The sequence below is a fragment of the Canis lupus genome, chromosome 9 (assembly GCF_011100685.1).
Source record: "Canis lupus familiaris isolate Mischka breed German Shepherd chromosome 9, alternate assembly UU_Cfam_GSD_1.0, whole genome shotgun sequence".
Classification (NCBI taxonomy): Eukaryota; Metazoa; Chordata; class Mammalia; order Carnivora; family Canidae; genus Canis; species Canis lupus.
Window position 1 is genome coordinate 40,626,213 of NC_049230.1, and position 25,463 is coordinate 40,651,675.

The following is a 25,463-nucleotide window of genomic DNA, read 5'->3' on the forward strand; positions in this document are numbered from 1 at the left end:
ATTATTATTGGTCCTCAAATAGAATTTAATAAATAGACCAACACAGAAAGCATTTGGAGGACGATTCCAAGAATATCTCAGAAAAATCACATCTTCAACATGTACTCGGATGAAGCCATAACAACAAACGGAGGAGCACTGGCTTACAGATCAGCTATTCTGATTTAGGAAAAAAGGAGGATGCCATGGAGCTTAATGATCCTGTTATTTGATTCGGCATCAACTTTACAAGAACATATGCCCAGGTGGTAATTAGGCCCATGGCTAGGAAGAGAAATACTGCAGATTATAGAACGCCGTTCAGGAGCTGGGGTCGGGGGCTCACAGATTCTAGGCTGAACAGCCAAAAGAACTCAGAGTTTCTCACACATGGGCACTGATTGAGAAAGTGGTACCTCTGGATGCTGTTGCATCAGCAGAAGATGTTTAGAATAACAGGTATGGATGATTCCCAAGGGGAGAATGTTCTTTCAAAATATGTTAAGCCCACATTTACCTGTTCATAAACACCCCTTCCCATATGTATTTGTAATGCTTTTGCATTCAGAAAGCACCACCAGCCACTCTTGCTCTAGAGGAGTCCTATGGGAGGAGGGTGGGTCTGGTTATCCTTACTTTACAGGTGGGAGAAGGGGCCCCAGGGGAGCAAACAACTTGTCCACATTACTCACCGAGGGAGGAACTAAAATAGCTTGTTTTAAGGAGTTAGCCTGGCTAACTACCCCAAATCAACAAACTTATTACATTGCTTTTGCTACTGCTGTTTTGGTAGGGATGGGAATGTGGGAAGTTTGCTGTGGTCAATATGGCTTGATCATCTTTGGGATATCTTTGGGGTCCAGGGGTTAAAACAACACTTGCAGGCTCTGGAACACAGGTCTGACTGGTGAATGACAACTGGTCCTCAACCACCTCAATCTTTTGGTGGAAAAGATGCTGCCCTTCCCCTCTTGATCTCAGAGAGCCTCCCGCTGCCTCTCTCCCAACCCCCTCCCCCCCCCACTTGTCCTTGCCTCCAGCACTGTGACTGTGATCATGAACCAGGGTGGGGGGCAGCAGGTGTAACTGTCGTAGTACCACTTCCGGTCAATCTCCCGGGGCAGGGTCTCATAGGCCACGTGGCGGATCAGACGCTGGGACAGGTTCAGACCTTTCTCCTCCAGCAGGGCTTTGCTGCAGAGCCTGCGGTTCCCCTGCAGGATGGCCTGGCGGAAGCTGTTAGATCGCTTGTTGCTCATCTGCACAGGACACAGGATGGGGCAAAGAAAGGGTCAGAACTGGGGTCTCGGGGGGAGCCCTGACCCATTTCCCAGCCAGTACACTCCTTGGACCAATCGGGCCTGATTCTACCTTCCTCTTTCCTCTGTAATTGTTAACAAGAAGCAATATTCACTGAGCTCTTATCTGGCAGCTGTTGTTCTCAGCATTTGCCATGTGTTGGGCTCATTTGGTACTCTTAACTGGTCTGCCTGTTAGAGAAGGATTATGAAAATGCCCATTCTACTCAATCACACAGAGTTTTAGGGACCCACTGAGTTCAAACCCAGGAAGGCTCTGGAATCTGTACTCATGTTCACCATACCTTCTTTCCATCCCCCTATCCACCAGCCATCCATCACAATTTACTGGGCAATTACTAAAGGTCAGTGCATTGCCAGATACAAGGCATACAATGCTGCTCAAGACAAATAAGTAACCAGCAACTATGCATGGTTCAGAGTGAAGGCTGCTGAGGAGCAAGCAGGAGCCTGAGCCAGTCCCACAGTGGGGGCAGGGAGGGCCTCCTGGGAGGTGGTAACTCAGAACTGAAGGGTGATGAGGAGTTCATGTCCTCAGACATCCTAGCTTGGGAAGAGGTGGGCAGATCTTGATTAGATGGGCAAGTTTGCAGAGAGGTCTCTAAGACTAGAACCCAAAACTGTGCTTGTGGGAGGCCATCACCCCTGAGTGCTTTCAAGGAGCCTGTAATGCCTGGCAAGCCAAGGAACTGGTCCTAGAGCCTTGTCTGCAGACTGGTCATACCATGGCAGCATAATGCTGCCGTGATGCAGCCTCCCTGGAGTCCTGGCTGTCTCCCTCTATGGTCAGTTTGACTCCCAGAAACCAGCTGGCTGATCCTGCTGACTTCCAGCCTCCTGGGGCCTCTGTTGCCTCCCATCTGCCCTCCGTGACCACACTCTAGACCCTCCTTACAGGGAGATACAACTCTTCCAACCCTAGAGCCATAGGGCTGCCCAGGTAACTGAGGTAGGGACTATCAACATATTCCTGAGACTGTAGTCTTAGCAATGGACAGTTAGCTAAACCTGATGGCAGAAGTCCAGAGAGGGCTGGCCAGGTGAGCCAGTCCAGACCAAGACACAGGGGTCTGAAGCTGTGTCATGAGGGAATGAGTGGAAAGGATCTGTGTTCAGAGCAGGCCAGGTGGAATGAGCCTCTGTCTGCAGTACCCTTCTCCATTCCCGGGTTCTGTGATCTTTCACCTTCAAAGTCTGGCTTAAGGCTTGCTCCCTCCAGTCGGCCTTTCCAGATGAGCCCCTTCCATCAATCCCTATTCTCATCCTCCCCATGCCCACAAAGCTTGGATCTGGTTCTTGGTGGCACAGGAGGAGTCCTATAAATGTGGGTAGAGCTTGGGGCTCTGTGTTCACTCACTGCAAACCCAAGACAGGATCACATTATTAAACTGTTATTTTTTTTTTACAAACTTTTTTTTTTTTTTTTAATTTTTAGAGAAAGAGAGTGCACAGGGAGGAGGGACAAAGGGGGAGGAGAGGGAGAGAGAATCCAAAGTAGGCTTTAGGCTCAGTGCAGAGCCTGACATGGGGCTCAATCCCATGACCCTGAGATCATGACCTGAGCCTAAATCATGAATCAGATGCTTAACTGACTGAGCCACCCAGGCATCCCTGTCAAACTGTTTTGTAGCCACTCTTTCCATCCTTTCTCCCAATCCCTGGGTGTGCACAGCATACCTACTCACAACACACCCATGGCCACACCCTGAAGACCCACATGGAGGGAGTGGGCTTGACAGGAGGACAGGGAAAGCAATGTGCACACACTCACCATTCACCTGCACCCTAATGTGCCCAGAACTGGGCTGGGTCTCAGGCCTCATAGGGCTCACAAGGAGAGGTGAATGCTAGTTAATTGGTGCAGAGCACTATCCTCACATTATAAAGATGGGGACTGGGGCACCTGGTCGGCTCAGTTGTAAGAGCATGCGACTCTCTATCTTGGGGTCAGGAGTTCAAGCCCCACACTGGATGTAGAAATTACTTAACTAAATAAATAAACTTTTAAAAATAAATAAATAAAAAATCAAGATGGGGACTAAAGCTTGAAGAAAGTGAGCAATTTTCTCAAGGACCCAAAGATCAGGATTCAAATCCAGATACATCTGACTCCAGAGTCCATGCCAGCCTGTAGGGTGCTCTTGTGTCCGTTAGATAAGGGAGCCTTTTCTTCCAAGTGGATGCACCCATTCTAGGCCTTAGTGAACAGAGCCCAGGCCAGATTTCTGTCCCCATTTATCTTACTGGCAGGCATCCTTGTATAGGATGCAAGCTGCACGCCCATACATTACAACCCTGGCCACCCAGCTGGAATGCAGTACGGTCTGTACTCAAGAGAGGCCTGGGCAAAGCACCGTGGGGGTCTCTGGGTAAGGTCGGTTCATTCTGCCTGGTCCTGGGTTGGGTTGGGTTGGGGAAGGGCTCCCAAAGGATGCAAAGGGAGTTTCCCTGGGGGAAGAACCTTAAACATAACAAAATCTTTCAAATACTCCAACTTAGGGACACCAGGTTCAGTGGTTGAGCATCTGCCTTTGGCTCAGGCCATGATCCCAGTGTCCCGGGATCGAGTCCCACATTGGGCTCCCTGCGTGGAACCTGCTTCTCCCTCTGCCTGTGTCTTGCCTCTCTCTGTGTGTGTCTCTCATGAATAAATAAATAAAATGTTTAAAAAACAAATACTCCATCTTATTTAATCCTTATGACAACACCTAAGAGGGCAGCCTTTGGCTTCAATTTACAAATTAGAAAACCTAGGCCCAGGAGATCTTTCTCAGTGAAAGGCAAAGGCAGGGGCAGAAGCAGGACCCAGGTCTGCCTGACTCCAGCCCCTGAGCACTCTGCTTTACCGAGACCTTCCCTCGGGGAGAGAGCCCTTCTTAGGCCTCCACATCCCCAGGGCAGCCCTGCTCACATGAATCCAGGCTCTGGCTGGCTACTCCAGCTTAGGAAGTGAACATAGAAATCCCAACAGTAACAAGTAATCTCCTGCTGGAGTTCACACAAATCTGCAGTTGAATAGAAGCATCTCACTGGCCCATCGAAGCCTTTGCTCCGCCCTGAGACTGAACAGGGCATGTAGCAAACACACTGGGCTGTGGATGAGCCTATGCAGGCTCAAACCCATGGCCTGGTTTGGTGGCACTGCTGGGCTCAAAGTCACAGGGCTCACCACCACTGCTCATCAAATGAATCTTGACTGTCCCCACCCTCTCATTTAGCTCAGCTCTGTCTCCCACCCTCTAGAAGGCCTACTCTCGAGATCTACCCTGAACAGCAGTAGATTTCTTCACCCTCCCTACAGCTGTTCCTTCCAATCATGCTAACCTCTGGGCAAAGGCAGGCTTTCGTCAAGAAGCAAGTAACACAACTCCAAAGCCTGGATACCCAATCAGAGAGCTCACCTAGCACAACCGCAGGTACCATGGTATTGGTCACCCCCATCACCAGTGCTTTTGAATTCTAGGAGCCTGGGGAACCTCTCACAAGTCATTTCATTCTTGCCCCTCCCTGGGTGACAAGCAAAGGGGTGGCTTCTCCATTTCACTAACAGGGAAGCTGAGAACAAACTTCTGGCCTTTTATTCATCCTGCTGGTTCATCCAGCTTTTACTCACGTCCCATTCATCCATGGTGGGAGGCTTCCTATTGGACCCCACTGAACCCCACTCCAACCTTGCCACAGTGGCTCCCATAATAGCACAGCAGTAACCCCCAGTGAGGAGGAAGTCCCTACTCCAAGACACTGGACCCCTGGTCAGGGCTCACAGGTCTCCTGTTTTCAGCCCCTCCAACAACCCAGGGCATCCTCCAGCAGGTCTGAGGAACTCTGACCCCCATCCCAAGCCCTTTGCTCCCAATATCCCCTCCCCAGCTCCTGTCCTTTCATCGATTGCCTCCCGTCTCCTACTCCCAGCCCTCCCTCTCAGTGCAATTGACCCCACCCCCAGCCCATGGGTGGGCACCGATGGGCTTGATTCAATCAACACATCCCACCTACCCAATCTAGGCCAATGGGACAGAGGAAATCCCAAGCCTTGTGTGGGAACTACCACAGGAGTCCCTCTCTCCCTCAGCATGGTGGAAGGGCTGGAACAGCCGCAGCCACTTTGCTGCCACATGGGAGAGTCTGGAACTGCCAGGGGTAAGGGCTGACACTGCAGAAGGCAGAACGGAGACACAAAGAGAAACCAGGTCCTCAGTGATTTCCTTTCCCCTTCTGAAGTCCGGACTTTTCCAATTCTGCAAGCCAACAGACCCCTTTAATTGCATAAAAAAGTCTTCTAAGCCATAATCCCCAAACAGGCCCTCCTCCCAGCAGTACAGTCCCCAGAGTGCTCACCAGGTTGACAAAATCCTGGTAGCAGATCTGCCCATCTGCATGGCTGTCGGCGAGAGCCAGGAGCACCTCCCTTTTGTGCGGGTCCAGCTTGGAGCTGTGACTCTCCAGGAGGCTGCGGAACTTGCCTGTGCTGATGTAGCCTGTGTTTCCAGGGTCATACTGAGGGAGAAGCACAGACGGCAGTGGGGTCAGTGGGGTCCCACAGGTGCCTTGTCTCCATCACCACTCACCAACTCCTGTCCCCCACCCTCTGCCAACAGAGGCCCAGGCTGAGTCTGGGATGTTTCTAAGGCCCCCATGGGAAATATCCAGATAGGGCATGGACAACCACTTAAAGTCTTAGAAGGCCCTGGAACCCTTTCAGATCACCCAATCCAACTATCTTGTGTGTGGACAGGATCACTGAGGCTCAGAGAAGTTAAGCTCCCTCCTGTCCACCCCTAATCCTGACCCTGGACAAAAGGAAAGCAGGAAGGAAAAGGCACCGAGGGCAGGGAAGATGAAGAAATTCCAGGGCATGGGCCAGAGGGACTCTGGTGGGGGATGCTGGGGCCTCGGGGAGCAGAGGCCCAGCCTTGTAAATCCTGCTGTACCTGGCTGCTGGCATGGCTCTCAACCACACTCACGTACACTCACAGCCACGCACATAGGCCTGGATGGGGGTCCCCAGAGACACTGTACAGCTTTGCAGCCTGTTCCCCCATCCTTGCCACCCTTGCCTGCCGGGGAGACTCTGACTCACCCTGTCCAGCCACTCTGTGCAGTATCAGGACTCCCCAGGACACAGGCTGCTCTGGCTGCCCCCTGCACACCGGACAGACCTCTGGCTGCCAGCCTGCCCAGCCCTCTAATGTCCTACCTGTGCCTCCTCACTGGGCTGCTGGATCTTAGGCGCTGGTGGCACTGCATACCTCAGGGTTTAGCAGGAGCCTGGTATAACTGGCGCTCAGTAAGCATTTCTTGGGCAGATAAATAGTGGGTGTGGGGATGAACAGAAGGGTACTCATCTTCCAGGGAAAGTATCATCGAATCAGGTAGGAAAGGAGCTCATCCATCTCTCCCAGAGAAGCCCCCAGCCTTTCAATGCCTCTTCCACAGCCCCTCCTTCCTCACCGAGCCCCATCCAGGGTCCCCCCCCCAGCACACACCCTGCTACAGCATGATGAGAACTGTCTATCGCTAATGTGGACAGCTCTGCTTGTTCACCAACTGCTTCCCCACATAAAGTTGCTGTGCCTACAGACGCTGCAGTGGGCGGCTTAGATTTTAAAGGCAAACAGACGTTGTGGATGTCCTTGTGTGCATCACAGGGGAGCCCAGATGACCAAATCCATGTCTCCCCCTTTCCTAGATAAGGTCAATGGAGACTATTTTAGGAAGGCTGATTCAGTGTGCAGTACCTCTAAGACAACCCAAGAGAAATAGCCAAGAGTCACAAGTCTTGGGCTATTTCAATTCTTCCCAGAACTCAGGGAACGAGATGACATTCCTAAAGAGGCCTATTTAAAAATTTGCATGTGTCCCCACCCTCAATTCCAAATACCAGGTTCCAAGAATGACACCTATTTGTGTCAAGCACGTTACACCACTGAGTATTTCAGGAAACTCCGAGACTCCCTGCCCCACAAAGATCTTTAAGAATAAAAACACCTGGGCACCTGGGTGGCTCAGTGGTTGAGCGTCTGCCTTTGGCTCAGGTCCTGGGATTCGAGTCCCGCATCAGGTTCCCCACAGGGAGCCTACTTCTCCCTCTGCCTATGTCTCTGCCTCTCTCTGTGTGTCTCTCATGATTAAATAAATAAAATCTTAAAAAAAAATAAAAACATCTAATATTTGCTGTTTTCATGGAGCCAAACGCCTCTCTAAACACTTGATGTGTATAATTTCTTTGACTCCCCGACAACTCCGTGAAACAAGTCCTATTACTATCCCCATATTACAGATAAGGAAATAGAGGCACAGGGAAACGAGTGCTGAGAGATTAGGTGACATGCCTGCCAAGAAGCATTCTGCACCCAGGTGGCTTAGCACTGGTAGCTCATGACCTTCAGCCTCCAGGGGCCTGCTCTGCTGCTCCAGAGCCAAAGTCAAGGATCAAAGAAGTGAGAGGAGGGAGAGGAGGGAGCTCCACGGCTCTAACAGGCCCACCCTAAACAGATTTTGAAAGCAGGAAAGAGTGGCACACTTGGCAGCGGTTCTGATCCCCCCCGCCCCCCCATCATTCAGATAGGAAAGTGAGAGCTTGGGACGCCTGGGTGGCTCAGCTGTTGAGCCTTTGGCTCAGGGCGTGATCCCGAGGTCCTGGGATGGAGTCCTGCATTGGGCTCACCACAGGGAGCCTGCTTCTCCCTCTGCCTGTGTCTCTGCCTCTCTCTCTCTCTCTCATGAATAAATAAAATCTAAAAAAAAAAAAAAAAAAAAAAAAAAAAGTGAGAGCTGAATCAGGAAAGGGAAATGATAGCCAGCGAAGGTCTCCCTTGGGTGCTTGGGACCCCTTGTATTCCCGCAGACTGACACAGACCACTGACTCACTGGCATGGCCTCACGTGGCCGCTTGTGCTAGGTGGGCTATGACGGGGGTGAGGGGTAGAGGTGGAGAAGCAACCCTGAATCTGGGGAAAATCCACTCTCCCCCATGACCACCCCCCATGAGCACTGCAGTGGGGGAAGAGATATGCCCACAGCATGGAGTCTCTCCTGACATGGTCTGAGGGAGAAAGCTCAGTGGCCTCTCATTCAAGAGCAAGAACACCAATCCCCTCCCAGGGGCTGCCTCAGAGGCTTGGGAGGGCAGCGGGGTGGAGGACTGGGATCAGGCTAGGGCCCCTCTCCCTTGTTCCAGCTCCAGACAAAGAACCACCTGCTCCCCGGGTCTCCCTCCCCCTCCAGGGCTCCCTGCTGTTGTCCTAGTGACAGGGGCTGCCCTGTGGCTCCAGGAGCCCCCACCCCCCTCCAGTCCTGCCCCAAGCACATTACAGGCTCCAGACTACAGAGAATGAGCTGGAAACAGGCCGAGTCTCCCTTCTCTGCCAAAACTCTACCTTTCATGCCAGGGCCAGACAAGCCAGACAATGGGGGTCATCACTACCCTAATAATGAGGCCTCAGGGATGAAGGAGGGTGCCTAGCAGGGAGGGAGAGGCAGGGAAGGGCTGGCTGCACAGAGGACACCTTCTGCCCCCACCACCAGGGAAGATGAGGGCAAGAGCAGAGGCAGACAGTGAGCATGGGGCACAGGGGCAGGCAGGAGGCAGAGACAGGGAGACAAAGGGAGAAAGAGGGCAGCCCGGGTGGCTCAGCGGTTTAGCGCCACCTTTGGTCCAGGGCGTGGTCCTGGAGACCCGGGATCGAGTCCCGCGTCGGGCTTCCTGCATGGAGCCTGCTTCTCCCTCTGCCTGTGTCTCTGCCTCTCTCTCTCTCTGTGTGTGTCTCTATGAATAAATGAATAAAATCTTAAAAAAAAAAAAAAGGGAGAAAGAATCAGGGAGAGCAAGCAGAAGGCGGACAGCGGTAGGTCCTCTCACCCCAGAAGAGGACTGAGGGCTTCTAAAGGGGGCTGCAGGGAGCAAGGCAAAATCCCATTCCAGCCACTAACTAGTTTGTATAATTTAGAGTAAACCTCTCAAGGCATAATTGCCTCATCTATCAAGCATGCCCAGCGTCCCCTCAGATTGTGGCGGGTTAGAGCAGACACAGGGCAGTGGCTCCCCAGGGCCGAGGGCGGCAGGGACGCAGTGTCCAACTCTTCCTACCTCATTCAAAGTGAAGCAGGAAGCACTCCTATCATGGGGGCCTGGCTGGCCCTCCTGGGCACACTTCCTGCCTTTGGGGCTCCTTCAAAGGCCTGTATGAGGGCTAGGGTCCGTGGTTTGGAGCCTTGGGGAAAAACAACTCTACAAATGCAATTTTCCTTGTTAATAATGTGCGGAAGGCCCCAAAGCTCCCCACATGCCATGCGCCCCACACCCTGGATTCATCCACTTTTAGCAGTGGGTCGCTCTCAGGGTGAGGCCTGGGCTGGATGGGTTCGAGGCAGCAGGGACTAGGGCTGGTGTGTGTGTGTGTGTGTGTGTGTGTGTGTGTGTAGGGGGTTGGGGCAGCGGGCTGTGAAAGGGCCACAGGCAGGGGCCCAGCAGGGAGCCAGGAGTCAGGAGCATCCTGCAGCTGCCTCCTGAATAGGGCCCAGCACTGTGGAAGGCAGGGGCAGGCCAAGGCCACATTCAGCCTAGAGAGGAGGTTGCTGGGGGCAGGGGGAGAGAAAGGCCCCGAGGGAGCACTGACCCTCCCTCGGCTCCGCCCACCTGCCACCGCCATGAAAAGAGCTGCCAGAGGCTCTTCAGGGACGTTTAATCCCACCACCACCCAGCCCTCTGGCCCCTTAATCCTCCAGGTAGCCAGTTTTCCCCAGCCTGCCCCCTCCCCCCCACACACACACCCGGTCACATACCCCATCTCCTGACCTGGACCCCTTCCTGATGCCCTCATGACCCAGCCTGGGAAAAGAACCCACCACATTCTGGACTGTGGACACTTAGGGCTCCTTCTTCCCCTCTCTGGGGCAAGGAGTGAGGGGAGAGTTTCCACAGGTACCCTGCTCTCCCAGCTGCTGTGCCATCTTGGGCAGATCATTAACCATGCTGCCTCAGTTTCTCTTCAATCACATGGTAGGAACTCTCCCTTCTTAGGGTGACATAAGGGGGTCCATCCCCATCCCTGTACATATAAGCACACCATATGTAAATGGGGGCTGGGGAGAGAAATCTACAACCCATACAGCCCCTGGGGGCAACCAACCTTCTCTCCTTGGTCAAAGGACTGATGGGAGATTTGGGATCAGGATGAAGCAACTCACTCTGAGGGTGAGATCTGTGCTGTCGGAGGGACCTAGCGACAGTGGGGAGAGGAACAGCAGGCTGGAGAATCCGAATTTATGGTCCAGGAGAGCTGAAAGGAATCTCTACGGTTCTCAAATCGCTCTGCAGAATTTTAGGGGCTCTGAGGCCCTTGAGAGGATGGGAGGGAGTTACTGAGCAGACCCCACCCTGGAGCTGTTTGACATACTGGCCTTCTGCATAGCACTCGATTGAACATGTTAGAAGCTACAAATACGTAGAATGGCTGCTAAGTATCAGGCCGTCACTGAAACCTCAGCTCACCCCAGGTCCTGGTTTGCCTGAGATCTCCTGCCTGAGCATGATTATTGCCAGCACCCCTTTCACCCTCAAAATGGTCCTGATCTGGATGATAAATTAGGTGGTCCCCCATTTACCTCTCACAACAAAATTCTGAGGTCGACACTATTACAAGCTCCATTTGACAGGAAGGGAAAATGAAGCATGGAGAGTTGAGTTGACCACGTCTGAACAGCCAGTAGTTGGTGCAGACAAATTCAAATCCAGGTGAGGGGCCCAGGGCCTGCACTCTCCTATCATTGGGGCAAAATGGCTAAAAATGGTTTGAGAGACTCCAGTCCAATCCTACCTTTGTTCATTTAACAAATATTTACCAAGGATCAACCATGTGCCTGGAGGCGTCACACCTCATTTTCTGGACAGGGAAACAGGTATAGAGAGCAAAAAAACTAGCTCGAGGTTACAGCATGAGTTAGTGGTCAAGATGGGAACAGTCCGGGGTTCCTCCGTGGGAACCTGCCCTAGTCTTGCCCTTCCTTGTATTTGTTCTGTCTTGCATATGAAATATAGCCCCTGGCTCAGAGTTTCCCCATGTGTGTTTTGTGGAACACCAGGCCCAAGATGGTGTCTAAAATAAGGGTTCCAAGGTCTCACAAGTTTGGGAAGCTCTTTTGGAAGGTCCTGATGCATCAAATCATACTGAGATTCTCACAGCAAAGAGACCCGTCTGGTTTTGCTCAGCCTGGCATTTCCCAAACTTATTTGACCTTTGAGCATCATATTTTCCACAGCAGCATGCCATAGAACACTTTTAGGGAAAAATGCATGAGTCCATGGAGTCATTTCTTCCATTTGTGGCACCCAGCCCCTCTGTTCATGGTTCCAAATCACCCTTTCATCTCCATTTCCTGAGCAGCAAAGGCCCTCAAGTCTGCCGCTGGCTGTGTCTGGAGGCCTCCAGCAGTTAGAAGTCTGCAGGCCCCAGGCCGCAACCCAAGGGCTGAGGGGGACGGGACGCTGCCCTGCCTGGGAGGGAGAGGCCTAAGAATCAGGGATTGGCCTAAGGGAAGGCTGGGCTGAGCTCTCTGGGAACAGCCCTGCGGGAGCCAGGATCCACCTGGTCAGCACCCAGGACAGCGGCGCCACGTTCCCATCCCCACCTCCTGCCGCCAGCCAGGGAGCCGGGCCAAGGCTTCAGAGTTTACCCAGCAGCAGTGAAGCGTAAGGGAAAGAAAGGAACGTACTTATTTTATATCTATTATGTATGTGTGAATTGGACAAACTGCATTTCCAGGACAATTACACGTCTGGCCCCTATTCCCAGCACTCGAATTCCCTTCCTGCTCCCACGACAACCCACTCCCTCTCCCTGATGTAGAGAGGCCCAGGAGGTCAGTGAAGGGTGTGGGTACCTGCAAGGACTCCGAAGGCAGCACCTGGAATGCCATCCTGGTAGAGACCAGGAGACCCCTCCACTCTGGAAGGTTGGGACCTGGATCTAGGGAACACTGGCCCCAGTGTCTTCTCACTGCCCTCCAAGACAGAATGAGCCCTGGGAAGTGACCACATGGCATGCATGCGAGGGGCAGGGGAAAGTACAGGGAGCTGCCCCTCCCACTTTGGGAACTGTTACCAAGCCTCATCTGCTTTTCCTTGCATCATTACCCGGCTTCTGAGCAGAGATGAATTAACGAGGCTACTCAGGGGCTTATGGCTCAGCAGAGCTGTCCCCACCCAACAGGCAGAGCCCACCAGGGGACTCTGGCCCATTATGGATATTGACTGCCCCATAAATTAGGTCCAGGCGTGCAGCTGCTGAGGTCAGGAGGTGAGGTTTAGGGAGTAGCAGCTTTCTCCTCTGGTTCTCCTTCCTTGCAAATGAGGATGCTAATTCTCCCCATAAAGAAAATCCCCTCACATCAGTCCCTGACTTCTCCCCCTGACTCTGAAATACAGATTTTTCACAGATATCTTAATAAGATATTTATTCTTATGTTCCTTTTCTTTTTTTATTCTTTTATTCTCACACCAAATCTAGAGTGAGTGTGATTAATCCCATTTAACAGATTTGGAAACTGAGGTACACAGAGATAAACAGCTAGTCCAGAGGCCCTCCCAGTGAGTGGAGTGGGGCACCATCTGGCTTGCTCAAGCTGGGGCTGGAGTGGATTTTCAGACATCAAGCCTCCCTGGGAAGAAGAGAGACCAGTTCCTGAAGCCCGAGTTCTGACCCTCCTGTCCTTGGGTCACCCCACATGGATGCACAAGGGACCCTTGTGCTCCCCTGGGATTTGGGCAAGCCAGGCCTCTGACAGCTAGAGAAGCTTCTGTGATTCTAGGATTCCCAGCTGTATTATTTCTGTTCTTTCAGCTGCCAGGGAAGGGGTCTAGGGGGGAGGCAGCTCATCCCTCTCAAGAGGTTTCTCCCAGAAGCCCCATATGGGTTCCTAAGCATCCCTCCTCCCCATAAGTCAAACAGCTGAATCTGGCTCTGAGGTTGGCAGGCTGGTTGGGGAGCTAGAACACCTTTCCCTTAGCAGAGAAGCGGGTATCCTGGCCTGAATCCAGGCTGAGTTGCTGGATAATGGGCATGTTTCCAAAACCACCCAACTCTCTCAACACCTGGGCTGGAGGGGAAGAGTGCTCAAGCTCCCCCCAACTCCCATGCAGGAAACTGGGGTTAGGAGGGCAATGAGGGGTGGGCGCTGGCTCTTTCCTCCAGGCTTTGTCTCTTTCCACCCTGAGAGCCTCTTGGAAGCCCCTGCATGCCCTCTTTCAGAGCCCCCCAAGGAAGGCCTTAGAGACTCTGAGAGGGCAGCTGGGGGCTGGGACTCAGAGGCAGGTCCCTTGGGTCCCCAGGAGCGGACGTACTGCCCTGCCTGCGCTGACTCATCCAGGCAGAGCCATCCCAGCGGCCTAGGGACTAAAGCTGAGTCATGGCCACAAAGGCAGGCATCCCAGCCCAGAGAGGAAGCCACAGGCAGGGAGGGGTGGGGTTGGGTCCGAGCAAGGGTCAGGGGCTTTACATCTGCCCCATCCCTCCCTTCAGCCTAAACCCATTTCCTCCTACTGCTTCTCTTGGAAGCCACAGAAGGGTCCCTCATTCCTCAGAAAAGAGAGGGCTGAGAGATCCAAGAGGCAGGGGAGTGGGAGCCAGGCAGGTAGCATAAACGGGTCACCAAACACTTTCACCTCCTGGGGCCCTCCACCCTGTTTCAGAAGCCACCCGAAGCCTTGTGGACAAACTACAGATAACCCCTTCTGCAGAGGACCCTCATTTGCTTTGTGTCTCTGGGCAAGCCCCACCCTCTTGGGCCTCAGCTTCCTCCTCTGTAAAGAGGGGATAGTACTTCTCACTTCACAGAGCTTCTGAAAGATCAAAAGGAGATGAGGACATATGTACATGCAGTAGGCACTCAATATTTGCTCTCTCAAAGAAATATTTACTGACTCAAACCTGTAACTTGCTTCAGAAAAGCTGCTGAGACAGAGATGGTGGCTACCCCTGGCTGTTCACAACTCAAGATACACATGGGCCCATTTCCGTAACACAGAAGACCACTAGGAACTGCCAAATGGACCACCAGGCAGAGGAAGCTGGCTCTGGGCTCTAGTCACTGATGGCCAGGCCCTTCACCCTCAGCCATGCAAGCATCCAGCCTGTGAGCAGAGGGGACACTTGAGCGTCACCCCCATCCCAGGCAGCCTTTGTCCCAAAGCTTCTCTTCTTTCCCTATGGAAAGTTCAGAAGGAATGTGGATTTCCAGCTCCTGTCCTGAAGAAGCCAGCTCAATAGGGTAGAAGGAACCCTAGCCTGGGGACCTGGACACTTTGATTGGCCACTTATAGCTATTACATATCAGAGGTTCTTTTGAAAACAGCATCAATTCTCTTAAATTCCAGTAACATGACACGACTGCCAAGGCTCACTATGTACTGTGCCAAGTGCACATACATGCTAGCTCCTGGGCTTCACCCAACCCTGAGGGAAGGGTGGTATTCTAGGCAGCGTACAGATGGGACAACAGAAGCTTGAGAGGTCACCAGGCTTGCCTGTTGCCACACAGCTGAGAGTAGAACTGGGACTGGAGCCAGATGTGTGAACTCTCCGCTGCCCTAGTCACTCAGGGCACTAAGTAAGCAAATGGAAGTCTGCAAGGCCTGGTGGCGGGAACACAGGTCAGAGGGGAACAGAACCGGGCTCTAGTCCCAGCTCTGATACGACTGCACCAAGTGATCTCAGAAGGCCACTCACCTCTGTTTCTGAGTTTGCAAAATGAGCAGATTGGGTACGATGCTTCCACCAACCTTCTACTAACCTATTAGGTCTTCGAGGTGGTAGCAGCCCCAGAGTGGCCAGCATGAGCAAGGCAGCCCCACAGTCAGGGCCTGCTTGTGGGGAAGACATTTGAACCCAAAATAACACAGGCGGGGCCAGTCTGACGCATCATCTGCTTGAACACATGTGTGCCTGTCGTGTGGCAACCAACATACAATCTCAGATCCCTTGACCTCATTGCTCAACTGCCATCAAATGTATTTCTGGGAGTGGTCAGGGATAAAAGGGTTCATTCAGCATGACTGCCAGGGTCACTGGGGCAGGATCAGAATAAGAAAGCTGGCTTTGTGGTAAAGGGACATCCATGGCCTCAAGGGCCCTGGAGGCCACCTGATAAGGGGTTGGAGGTACAGAGCCTAAGCAAGAGCTCCAGTCAAACCCATGGCTTTGTCCTTCTCTGGGAACCTCTTTCTGCTGGCTAATCATGTGTTGCGGGGGGGGGGGGGGGGGGGCTACCATCAATGCCCTGTCTCTGTGACAGTTATTTCCTCTGTGACCTCTCGCTAATCCATTCAGTGGCCCCATCTGAACCTTTTTTTTTTTTTTCAGCTCCTGCAACTTAAGCCAGCTTGCAGGAGAACTGCAAATGAACTGGGCTTCAGGGTCAACCCTATCAAGCTGGCTTCTTCAGGGGGCTTCAGGGAAGACCCCAGGCTTGAGAGAAGGGGACCATCAGGGGAGACACTTGGGGAAAGCAAACAGGAAAATCCTCTGGGCTCAGAAGTGGCTGTCTTTCCAGGAGCCTGGATTGGGAAGGAGCCAGTTTAGAGAGGCCACTGCCTTCCCTGTGGGGGTCTGGATCTCAGAAGCAGCCCTATGCTTCTTCCAGCAAATTCTGATTGCCAGTTAAGAGACAGCTGTCAAATGTCCACTCGGTATCAGACATTGTAAAGAGTCTCCACTTCAGTTTCATTCCCACAGTTGACCCTGGAGTTCAAGATTACCATCCTTGTTTTACAAATGAGGAAACTGAGGCTGAGAGCTAATGTACTTGGCCTCAGTCACAAAGTCAGCAAGGTTCGAAGCCAGGTCTCTCTGACTCCAAATCCAGGGTCCTGTACCCAGCAGGCTAAGTTGCTCTGTGTGCTGGTTGTAGCACATTTAGAATTGATCCCTGAGGGCACCTCCCTGGGGTCAGGAAGGGACAAAGAGTGAGACTATCAAAGCATAACCTGAAAAAGAAGAGCCTGTGGAACAGCATAAAGCCAGGACCAAAGGGCACATTACTTGTGCAAAATTACAAATATCAGGGCAATAGATGAGAAATAAACAGAACCACGTATAAAAATTTACCAAGTGATAAAACTTTCCAAACACATTAAAGTAAGTGTTTCTTAGTAAGTGTTGGCATAACTGGATAGGAAAAATGTCTGGATGGAGTAAAGGGCCAGATGACTTCTTCAATCACAGAAAAACTGGTAGGAAATAGAAGTGCATTATTTGTAAGATCTAAAAAGGGATGAAGACTGGGGCACCTGGCTGGCTCAGTCGGAAGAGTGTGAGACTCTTGGTCTAAGGGTCGTGAGTTTGAGCCCAACGTGGGGAGTAGAAATTGTTTAAGTAAATAAATAAGTAAATAACATTTAAAAATTTTTTTTAAAATAAAGAGGGTTGAAGCCTGTCTTGAGTCCAAAGCAAAAGAAGGAATCATGAAGGAAAAGCTCAGCAGATTCACTGTCGAAAAGTAAGACATTTTGTACCATGATAGTACACTATGACAACAGACTCATATTTAGGTAACTTTAAAATCTAATACTTAGGAAAACCATTAAGATCCCAAGCATATGAAAAGATAATTCCCTCAAGCAGAAGTGGAAATAGGAAACAAAGCATATGGAATGTCTGGGGGTTGAAGTGATGACGTGCAGGTTTCCTGCCTGCTACAACTTCTGAGATCCATGGGGAAGAAGTCCAGGGTGGGGTGAGGATGGATGGCATGCTACTCTCCTGCTTGAGCAGGACAGACAAATTCCCACAAGAGGGAAGGGGGAGGGAGGTAAACCTCCACAGGACTGGGGTCACCCGTTTTCTCCACTTCCAACTCCCACAAAAGGCATCCTGACTATTTAGTTGAGGGGTGACCACATCAGACCAACAGGCTAAGGTCATGACTTCTAGTTCTTGGGTTTTTGTCTTTTTTACGATTTTATTTATTTATTCATGAGAGACACACAGAGAGAGGCAGAGACATAGGCAGAGGGAGAAGCAGGGTCCTGGAGGGGAGCCCAGTGTAGGACTAGATCCTGGATCCCAGGATCACATCCTGAGCCAAAGGCAGATGCTCAACCCCTGAGCCATCCAGGCATCCCTAGTTCTTGGGGTTTAATTAACTTCGGGCTGGGTGAAAGCTAGTCTATGTGCTGAAGAACCAGACAGCAAAAAAAAAAAAAAAAACAAGAACCAGACAGCAGAGGGAACAATGGGTACAATGCCATTCCTAAAGCCTGGGGGGAAGTTCCAACAGGTTCCAGTTTGAAACTGGGTGATCACTGCTGTTCCCTTGACCAAGGAAAGAAAGGAGGACCTACTGGAGCCAGCTTCTCATTCCATCAACCTCTGAAAGAGGAACACCTCACCTTGCAGGGACGGACAGGTGTCATGAACCCTACCCCACTGACAACAGTTTGGTCAGGGCTGTCTATTTCTGTATGAGGTGGTTGGGGGCTACTTCAACCCCCAGTCAAATATTCAGTCCTAAATGCACCAAGTTCCCCAATCCCCAAGTCCTATCTTTAAGCAGGCCCACAGGAAGAGGCAAGGGGAAAACCCTTCCAAGTTCTGAATAACCTTGGATCCTGAAGTTGCACGCTCCTTGGTGAAGCTTCATACCTACTCTCCAGTTGGCATACTGGGGAATGGTCCAGGGGCAGCTTCACGAAGTAGGGGCAAGGAACACAGAGGCACTGGATCTCTGCCAGAGATCAAGCCCCGCTCAGGAGCAGCTCAGCTCTCCTTAAACACAAATCACCCATAGAAAGGAAGGTGACAAAAATGGGCTGCTTCTTCCTTAAAAAAAAAAAAAAAAAAAAGTATATATATATATACACACACACACACATATATGGCAACCCAGGTGGCTCAGCAGTTTAGTACCACCTTCAGCCCAGGGCCTGATCCTGGAGACCCGGGATCGAGTCCCACATCAGGCTCCCTGCGTGGAACCTGCTTCTCCCTTTGCCTGTGTCTCTGCCTCTCTCTCTTTCTCTCTCTCTCTCTCTCTCTCTTTCTATGTCTCTCATGAATAAATAAATAAATAATATTTTTTAAAATTTAAAAATAAAATAATATTTATTTATTTATTATTTTAGAGAGAGTGCATGCAAGTAGGTGGAGGAACAGAGGGAGAGGGACAAGCAGACTCCTCACTGAGCATGGAGCCTGATGTGGGGCTGGATCCCATGACCTCAAGATTATGACCTGAACCAAAACCAAGAGTCAGACACTTAACCAACTGGGCCACCCATGCGCCCCCACAAATGGGCTTCTAATGTCACATGACAGATGGGGAATAGACATAAGGCTGAACTCACTGTGAGAAAAAATGGTTTGCCTGGAGTACTTTGGTAGTTTCTTTCCTAGAATTTATTTTGTCTGTCTGGCGTGGTTTCTGGGTGGGCCCTTCTAGAAGCAGGGAGATGCTCTCTGTGACACTAGGGACCTCCCTGTGGGATGTGGGGAACACAGAAAATGGATTTCCCAGACCACCAGAGAATATTAGTTGCTACATGTTCTCTCCTCTCTCTGCTCCAAATTCTTCATACTAAAAGTTTTTCTCCATTCACCCAAATAGTTCCTTTTCAAATGTAAACACACACAGAAAATTAATCAAATGAGAAAGACACAGAGGGAAAAGAAACGATACACTTTGTTCTAGGTTCTGATTCTAAATCTGGCAGGAGGTGTGAAGGGCTGGCAGCCTGCTGGTCGCGGTACGGTGGCAGCAGACGGCCCCTCCTGCCTCAGGGCAGCAGGCCAGCAGCTGCTGTGCTCTTAGGAACTGGAGGGAGAGTGGGTGTCCCGTGGGAGCAGAGGGAGAGATGCACCACCCCACTGGGACAGGAGCCGGTGGATGTTCCCCAAACCACAGCCAAAACTCCCGCTAAGGTGGATGACACCCCCCAAGCCCCGCCTCTGGCCTGCCATGACTTCTCAGCTTTCAGGACCACCTGGGCACCAGCCTTTGGTAGGTTCCTCACACTAAATTTGTCTGAAGCCCAAGCTGTCAGGTTTGTTTTTTTTTTTTTTTTTTTTGCCAGCACCCCACTGCCTACAATAGGATAAGGTCTGGTCCAAGCTACTTCCTCAGCTTCTTCTCCTCCAACCCAGCAGGGCTCTTAAAGTTGCACATACTTCATGGCACAATCATGCTTACATCACTGCAGGACCACAGCACTCGCCACTTCCCCTGTGCTGGGACATCCCTGGCCTCCTCTCCTCTGCATGTGGTGGAATGGAGAGGGGAATGTACATAAGCGCTTAGCACCGGTACTAAGCAACAAAGAAACCGTTTCCTTGCTGAAGGTCGAATGTCCAGCAACAGATTCCAAAGTTGGCATTCCCAACACCATTCCGCACATCTAGACTCCAGGCGTTGCAAACAATCACACACTATTTCACAGAACTCTCTCACCCCTGCCGCAAAGTTAGAGTCAGCTTTCAAAAGAGCTCAAACTGTGAGTCACCCTCCAAGGACAGCAGAGGTTTGACTTCAGTGGTGGCCAGGGATCTTTGAAGGTGGAGGTAAAGAAGGAGACGGGATGTTAACCTAAGCCCTTCCCCCACCTCCCCAGTCCGGGCTGCGGTCTCCCCAGGCATACGGGGAATGTCCCAGGCTTCCAATACCTATTGTGCAATTTCTACATGGTATAAACCCAGCTCTGGTGAGGCCGAGTTGGGAGGAGGAGGCAGGGAAGGATCTCTCAGGGGAGCCCACCGCCTACTCCTGGAACCTGGAGAGCCGTGGAGAGCCCTGTCGATCAGTTTCACAGATGCACTAAGCCACGCCTCCCCCCAACGTCACCGTCTCAGGAGTGCGGAGCTAGGGAAGCCCACGCAGGCAGGGAGACTGATTGTGGGGAGGGCTGGAAGGAAGTGGGGGGATTTAACTGCTCACGTACCTGATCAAACAGGACTTTCCAGTGCTTGTAGAGAGGGAGGCCATGCAGAAGAAAAGGAAGAGGAGAGAGAGAGAGAGACAGAGGGAGAGAGAAACACACACTTATCACCAAGGTCTCTCTAGCCCCCTGATATTTCTGGCATAGCCTCCCATCTGCTCCCCAGACTCAGGAACCCTCAAGACACCAGGGGAAACCTGGGAAGAGCTCCCCAAATGAGGCTGCACTAAGCAAAGAGAGGGAACTGAGGTGGGGGGGGGGGGTTGTCCCTCTCTTGGAGACAGGCGGGAGGAGGAATAAGCTGAAGGAGGGGGATTCTCAACAATTACTAAATAAAGGCGTCCCACTCTGTCCAAGGGCCTCTAATAAGTTCTGTCTAAAGCTTGTGTCCATGTCTACTCCCACACCGGGGAGCGCACCCCCTGCTGCAGTAGCCTCAGCTCGCGGGGGGCCAGAGACCCCTTTACTCTGGACAACTCAGCCCTGAATAAACACTAACCTTTGCCTGCAGTTTGGGAGGAGGGGTCTCCGGAATGCCCCGAAATCTAACCGGCCTCTTCCAAGGCTGGGTCTAAGTGCCCAATGTATGAGAGGGGGGGTACTGGGGCTTGGGGCCAGAAGCAGGTGAGGGGTTTAACCCAGGCAGCCCAAGGGGAGGGAAGAGGTGAAGCTCCCCTGAGGCTCATTCGCTGTGGCTTAGGGTCCTGGCTTCACTCCATTTCCCTACCCTGGCAGAGGGAGGGCTACGGCAGGGCAGAGAGTCTCCAGTCTGTCACCTCTGTTTGCAGGTTAACCTCAGGAGCGAGTAGCTGAAGCAATTGCAGCTCCCAGGGCTCCCCCGGCCAGAGGGAAGGAGACTCCCGCGGCAGATGGCAGGGAAGCCCTCTGGGGCAGCCCCTCCCCATCCTCGCCCCGCGGACCGTCGCTGGCGCTAGACCCGGTCTGGGACTCCCGGGCTCTTTTCTGGAAGCAACACCGCTCCCGGCACGCTCCGTCCTCCGGCCGGGTCCGGGGGCTGGGGCCGGCGGGCATTTCAATCCGTGTCGCGCCGGGGCAGGTGCCGGGAGGTTGCTAATTCGGAGGGGAGCAAGGCGGTGGCCAGACCGGCCGGCGCGGCCAGGTCCGCGGACTCTGCGGCGCTCGCTGCTTCCCCGGGCCCCGGGGGCCCGCAGGTCGCGAGTGGGAGGGGAGGGGAGGGGAGGGGAGGGGAGCGGAGTCCCTGCTGCGACGCGGCCGCCTCTGCGGGAAAACGCCGTGTCCCGGGCACTGCACCAGCCGCGGGGAGAGGGCTCCGCGGCCGACCGGTCCCCTGCGCAGCGGCCGGCTGCGTCCCGCGGGGAAGCCGCCGAGCCCGCGCCCGAGCCGGAGCCGGAGCCCGAGCCGGAGCCGGAGCCGGAGCCCGAGCCGGAGCCCGAGCCCGAGCCCGAGCGGGGGTGGCGCGCGTCTGGGGACACCGGTCCCTCCGCCCCCTCCCGCCCGCGGGGACCCGGCCAATCCGGGGCGCTCCCGCGTCACCTTGAAACCTCCAAGTGGCCCCGCGGGGGCGAGACGGGGGCAGCTCCCCCTCCGGGCCCCCAGAAAGTTTGCCCGGGCCGGGGAAGGGGCACTCACGTCCTCCGGCGCCGCGGGCGGCCGCTCCTCGGCCTCGGGCTCCAGCTCCTCGATGCGCTCCGCCTCGGCGCAGGCGGCCACCGCGGGGCCCGGGCTGGGGTGCTCGCCCATGCCGGCGCGAGCTCGGGGCGGGCGGGCGGGCGGCTGCGGGGCTCGTCCCGGGCGCCGGGCTAACTTCGCGCCGCGCCGGCCGCGCCGCTCCGGGGGCTCTGAGCGCGCCGCGCCGCCTCCGCCTCCGCCTCCGCCTCCGCCTCCGCGCCAGCCCAGCCGCCCGCGCCCGCGCCCGCGCCCGCCCCCATGGCCCCGGCCCCCGCGCCGCCGCCTCGCCGCCTCGCAGCCTCGCCGCCGCGGGACGCCCAGCCTCCCGCCGCCAAACTTCTCCGCGCCGCGGCCCGCCGGCCCCCGCCTCCGCCCCGGCCCCCGCGCAGGCTCCGGGCCGAGGGCGCCCTTGGGCTGGCCCCGGCCCCGCGCTCCCCGCGCGCTCCCCGCGCTCCCTTCCCGCTCCCCGCGGCCCCCGCTCTGCGCGCGAGTCTCCTCCTCCCCGCGGACTCCTCGGGGGCGGGGCGGGGCGCGGGCGGGGCGGGGCGGGGCGGGGCGGGGCTGCTCCCGGGGACCCGCGTCCCCAGCCCCTGGGCGCCACGGCCGGAGCCAAACCGGTCGGGAGGGGCGGGGGCCGGGCTGTGGCGGGGCCGGCGGGCGAGTGGCCGCGCAGCCCGGGGGTGGGGGGCGGGGGAGTGCGGCGCTCCCGCCGGCCTCCACCCCGGGCCGGGACGGTCTCGGGGCCTGGATGGGGCCGTGCCCACTCCCCAAGACCCACCGGGTTAACGACCACTTGGAGACTGCGGAGGCGTGAAGGAGGCAGGGGCGAGGCTTTCAGTAAGTTGGCGACGTCGGGGTTAACTGGGAGTGAATTGGGGGCGGGATGCTGGGAGGACTGGATCCCGAACACCCTTCAATCTCGCTTCCCCTCCCTTTGGTCTCAGATTCTGGGAGGTCCAGAGACGCCCAGTAATTCGGGGATGGGAGAAGTCAGAGATGGCCGGCGGGGACCCCAAATCTTCAATCTTGTCCTCCCTGCAAGAGAGCCCTGTGACAGTGCCCTGGCTGCATTTGACCTGGTTGACAGAGGCAAGCCCAGAAAACTGCCCAACGGGGAGAGGGGAGGTAAAGAAACTAAAGCAAGTAGTAATGAAGTCAGATCAGAGGAACAGGGGATCTTTTTAAAAAGGGGTGTTGTTTCCCCGCAGGAAAGTGCTCCCAGGAGACTGCCTCCCAGAAGCAGAGGCTCTGCCTGCAAACTGGTCCAGTGGTCCACGGGGACAGATGCCATCTCTCTCTCCCAAGAGGCCCAGGGACTCACTCCTGGTCACTCAGTCCCCTTCCAGTCCTCTTCCCATCACCCAACACCCACCTATTCACTGGTCTTTGCTCCCCCCACCCTCCTGTCAGAAAGGGACACTCTTCCATCGGTGAAAGTTGCATTTAATGCTCACATCATCATAAAGCAGACACACAACCCCAACCCCAGAATCCAACCTGTGACCATCTCACCCGATAATGACTATTCCCCTTAAACACAGAGGAGGAAATTAACTCCGTTCTAATTAGGTGAGTTTGCTACAGACACCAATTTTCATCTCGGTTTCAGAAAGTGTGATCATTTCAACTATTTTTGTTTCTCACCACCCTCCCCCATCCCTACTCTACTAACAAGTCAAGATCCTGCCAAGATTTCCTTGTAAATAAAACTGTCTGCCTAGGGTGTGATTTTGAAAACAGCCTTCAGGGGGACAGAAGAGAGGCCTACTTCTTTGGGGAAAGAAGCCCAGAAGGACAAAAGGAAGCATGGGGCTCTGAGGTCAATATCACTGCCTCCTCCCCACCCTCTGGATATCATTTACATGACCTGTCTGGGGGCTGCCTGTGTTAGACTCAGATCTCTGGGACTGGACAAGTCATCCAGGAAGCCTGGGGTGAGGTGAGGGGAAGAAGGGCTTAGAGAGGCATTAGCCACTCTGCCGAGATGCCCAGCAGCCCTGGGCAGTGTTCTGACCCCAGGTCCCCTTCAGTTTCTTCAGCCCAGGGGCACCTCTTATCAGCAGCGCCAACTCTATACTACCCTCAGGTAGAAGGGACCTCAGCAGGCTCCATCCTCTGAACATTTATTTTTTATTTTTATTTATTTTTAAGATTATTATTTATTCATGAGAGACACACAGAGAGAGGCAGAGACATAGGCAGAGAGAGAAGTGGGCTCCCTGCAGGGAGCCCAATGCAGGACTCCATCCTAGGACCCCAGGATCACACCCTGAGCCAAAGGCAGACACTCAACCACTGAGCCACCCAGGTGCCCTGGTACTCTAAACTTTTACTGAGTTCCTACTGAGTGCCAGTGGCAGAGCTTCAGGAATATAGAAATAAATAGGGTCTGGACCCTGCCCTCCAGAAAGTGTTTATCTGGAGGTGACAGCCAGGGAAGGCCAAAGGAGTATAGAAACCCAAAGGACAGGTTTCTTGAGGGTCTAAGAAGACTTGCTAAAGGAAATGTCCCCAGAACAAAGCAAAATGAGATACCTGAAGAGAAGGCATTCTAGGCAGAGGGAACAGCCCAGGCACAGGCTGGGCCTGTGAAGCAATGTAGTATGGCACGGGAACTATAAGGAACCTGGCATGGCTGGCCATGAGGGCAGGGTGCTTCCTGTGAGGAGCCCAGCCTGGAAGGGACAGTGCAAAGGGCTGTGGATTTCCTGAGAAAGGAGCTTTGACTTTACCTAAGGTCTATGGGGAGGCACAGAAGGACTGTGATCAGCAGAGTAATAATTTAGCAGATCTTTCTGGGGGTTCTTGGATGGCTCAGTCAATTAGGCATCTGACTTGATTTTTGGCTCAGGTCATGATTTCAGGCGGGTGAGATCCAGCCCCACGTTGGGCTCCATGGTGGGCATGGTATCTGCTTAAGATTCTCTCTCTCTCTCTCTGCGCCTCCCTCTGCCCCTCTCCTGTTCACACACATGCATATATGCTCTCTTTTTCTCTCAAATAAATAAATAAATAAATACCCTTCCAGGGGTGCCTGGATGGCACAATCAGTTGAGTATCAGACTCTTCATTTCAGATCATGACCTGATCTCAGGGTTTTGGGATTGAGCTCCACGTCAGGCTCCACACTCAGCACAAAGTCTGCTTAAATCCTTCTCTTCCTTTGCCTCTGTCCCTCCCCACTGTGTGCTCACTCTTGCTTTCTCTCTTTCTCAAATAAATAAATAAATCTTTAAAAAAAGAAAAAAAAAAAAGAGACTTCCTTCGGCTGTAACATGGAAGATAGGAGGAGACTGGCCTGAGCATAGGAAGATGGGAGATGCCATCCAGGGAAGGGGTCATGAGCACAGCAGCAATTAGGGTAGGGCGTCTTGTTTCTCTGTCTGCCCCAGGAACATTGCACCCACATGCATGCACCAAAAGTATCCTAGAAAAGAATTCCCAACTGCTAACCAGAAACCTCCAGTCAGGACACTGCTTCCCTTTCCCTGGCCCCCACTGGAAGGAGAGTGGCCCTCTGGCTTCAGAGGTGGGCTGTAACAATCTACTCTCCCCTTTAGACTTCATGGTAGCCTCAGCCTCATCAGCCAGCC

The 25,463-nt window shown here is 53.6% G+C and overlaps 1 protein-coding gene and 1 long non-coding RNA gene across 6 annotated transcripts in view; one reads left to right on the forward strand and one right to left on the reverse strand.

The window, feature by feature from the left end:
* Positions 1-21,954, reverse strand: part of RHBDL3 (rhomboid like 3) — a 46,933-nt gene extending 24,979 nt beyond the window's left edge. Inside the window, exons 1-4 of one of the 5 annotated variants that reach the window (XR_005364685.1) lie at positions 20,997-21,328; positions 20,224-20,247; positions 5,637-5,795; positions 1,014-1,238 (exon numbers count right to left, since the gene is read on the reverse strand). Coding sequence is in view for 4 of the 5 variants with exons in the window: in XM_038548149.1 (XP_038404077.1) it covers positions 1,014-1,238; positions 5,637-5,795; positions 20,224-20,247; positions 20,997-21,125 (537 nt within the window). In the remaining variant the exon portion in view is untranslated. Of the gene's footprint in view, positions 1-1,013; positions 1,239-5,636; positions 5,796-19,478; positions 19,578-20,223; positions 20,248-20,996; positions 21,329-21,831 lie in introns of those variants that run through there. The other 4 variants (XM_038548150.1, XM_038548149.1, XM_038548151.1 and 1 more) reach the window with 4 other exon arrangements.
* Positions 21,955-22,563: 609 nt separating this feature from the next.
* On the forward strand, positions 22,564-24,767 carry LOC106559310. The gene is made up of 3 exons (XR_005364066.1): positions 22,564-22,707; positions 22,815-22,995; positions 23,079-24,767. It is a non-coding gene; the product is annotated as an uncharacterized LOC106559310 (long non-coding RNA).
* The last annotated feature ends 696 nt before the right edge of the window (positions 24,768-25,463 follow it).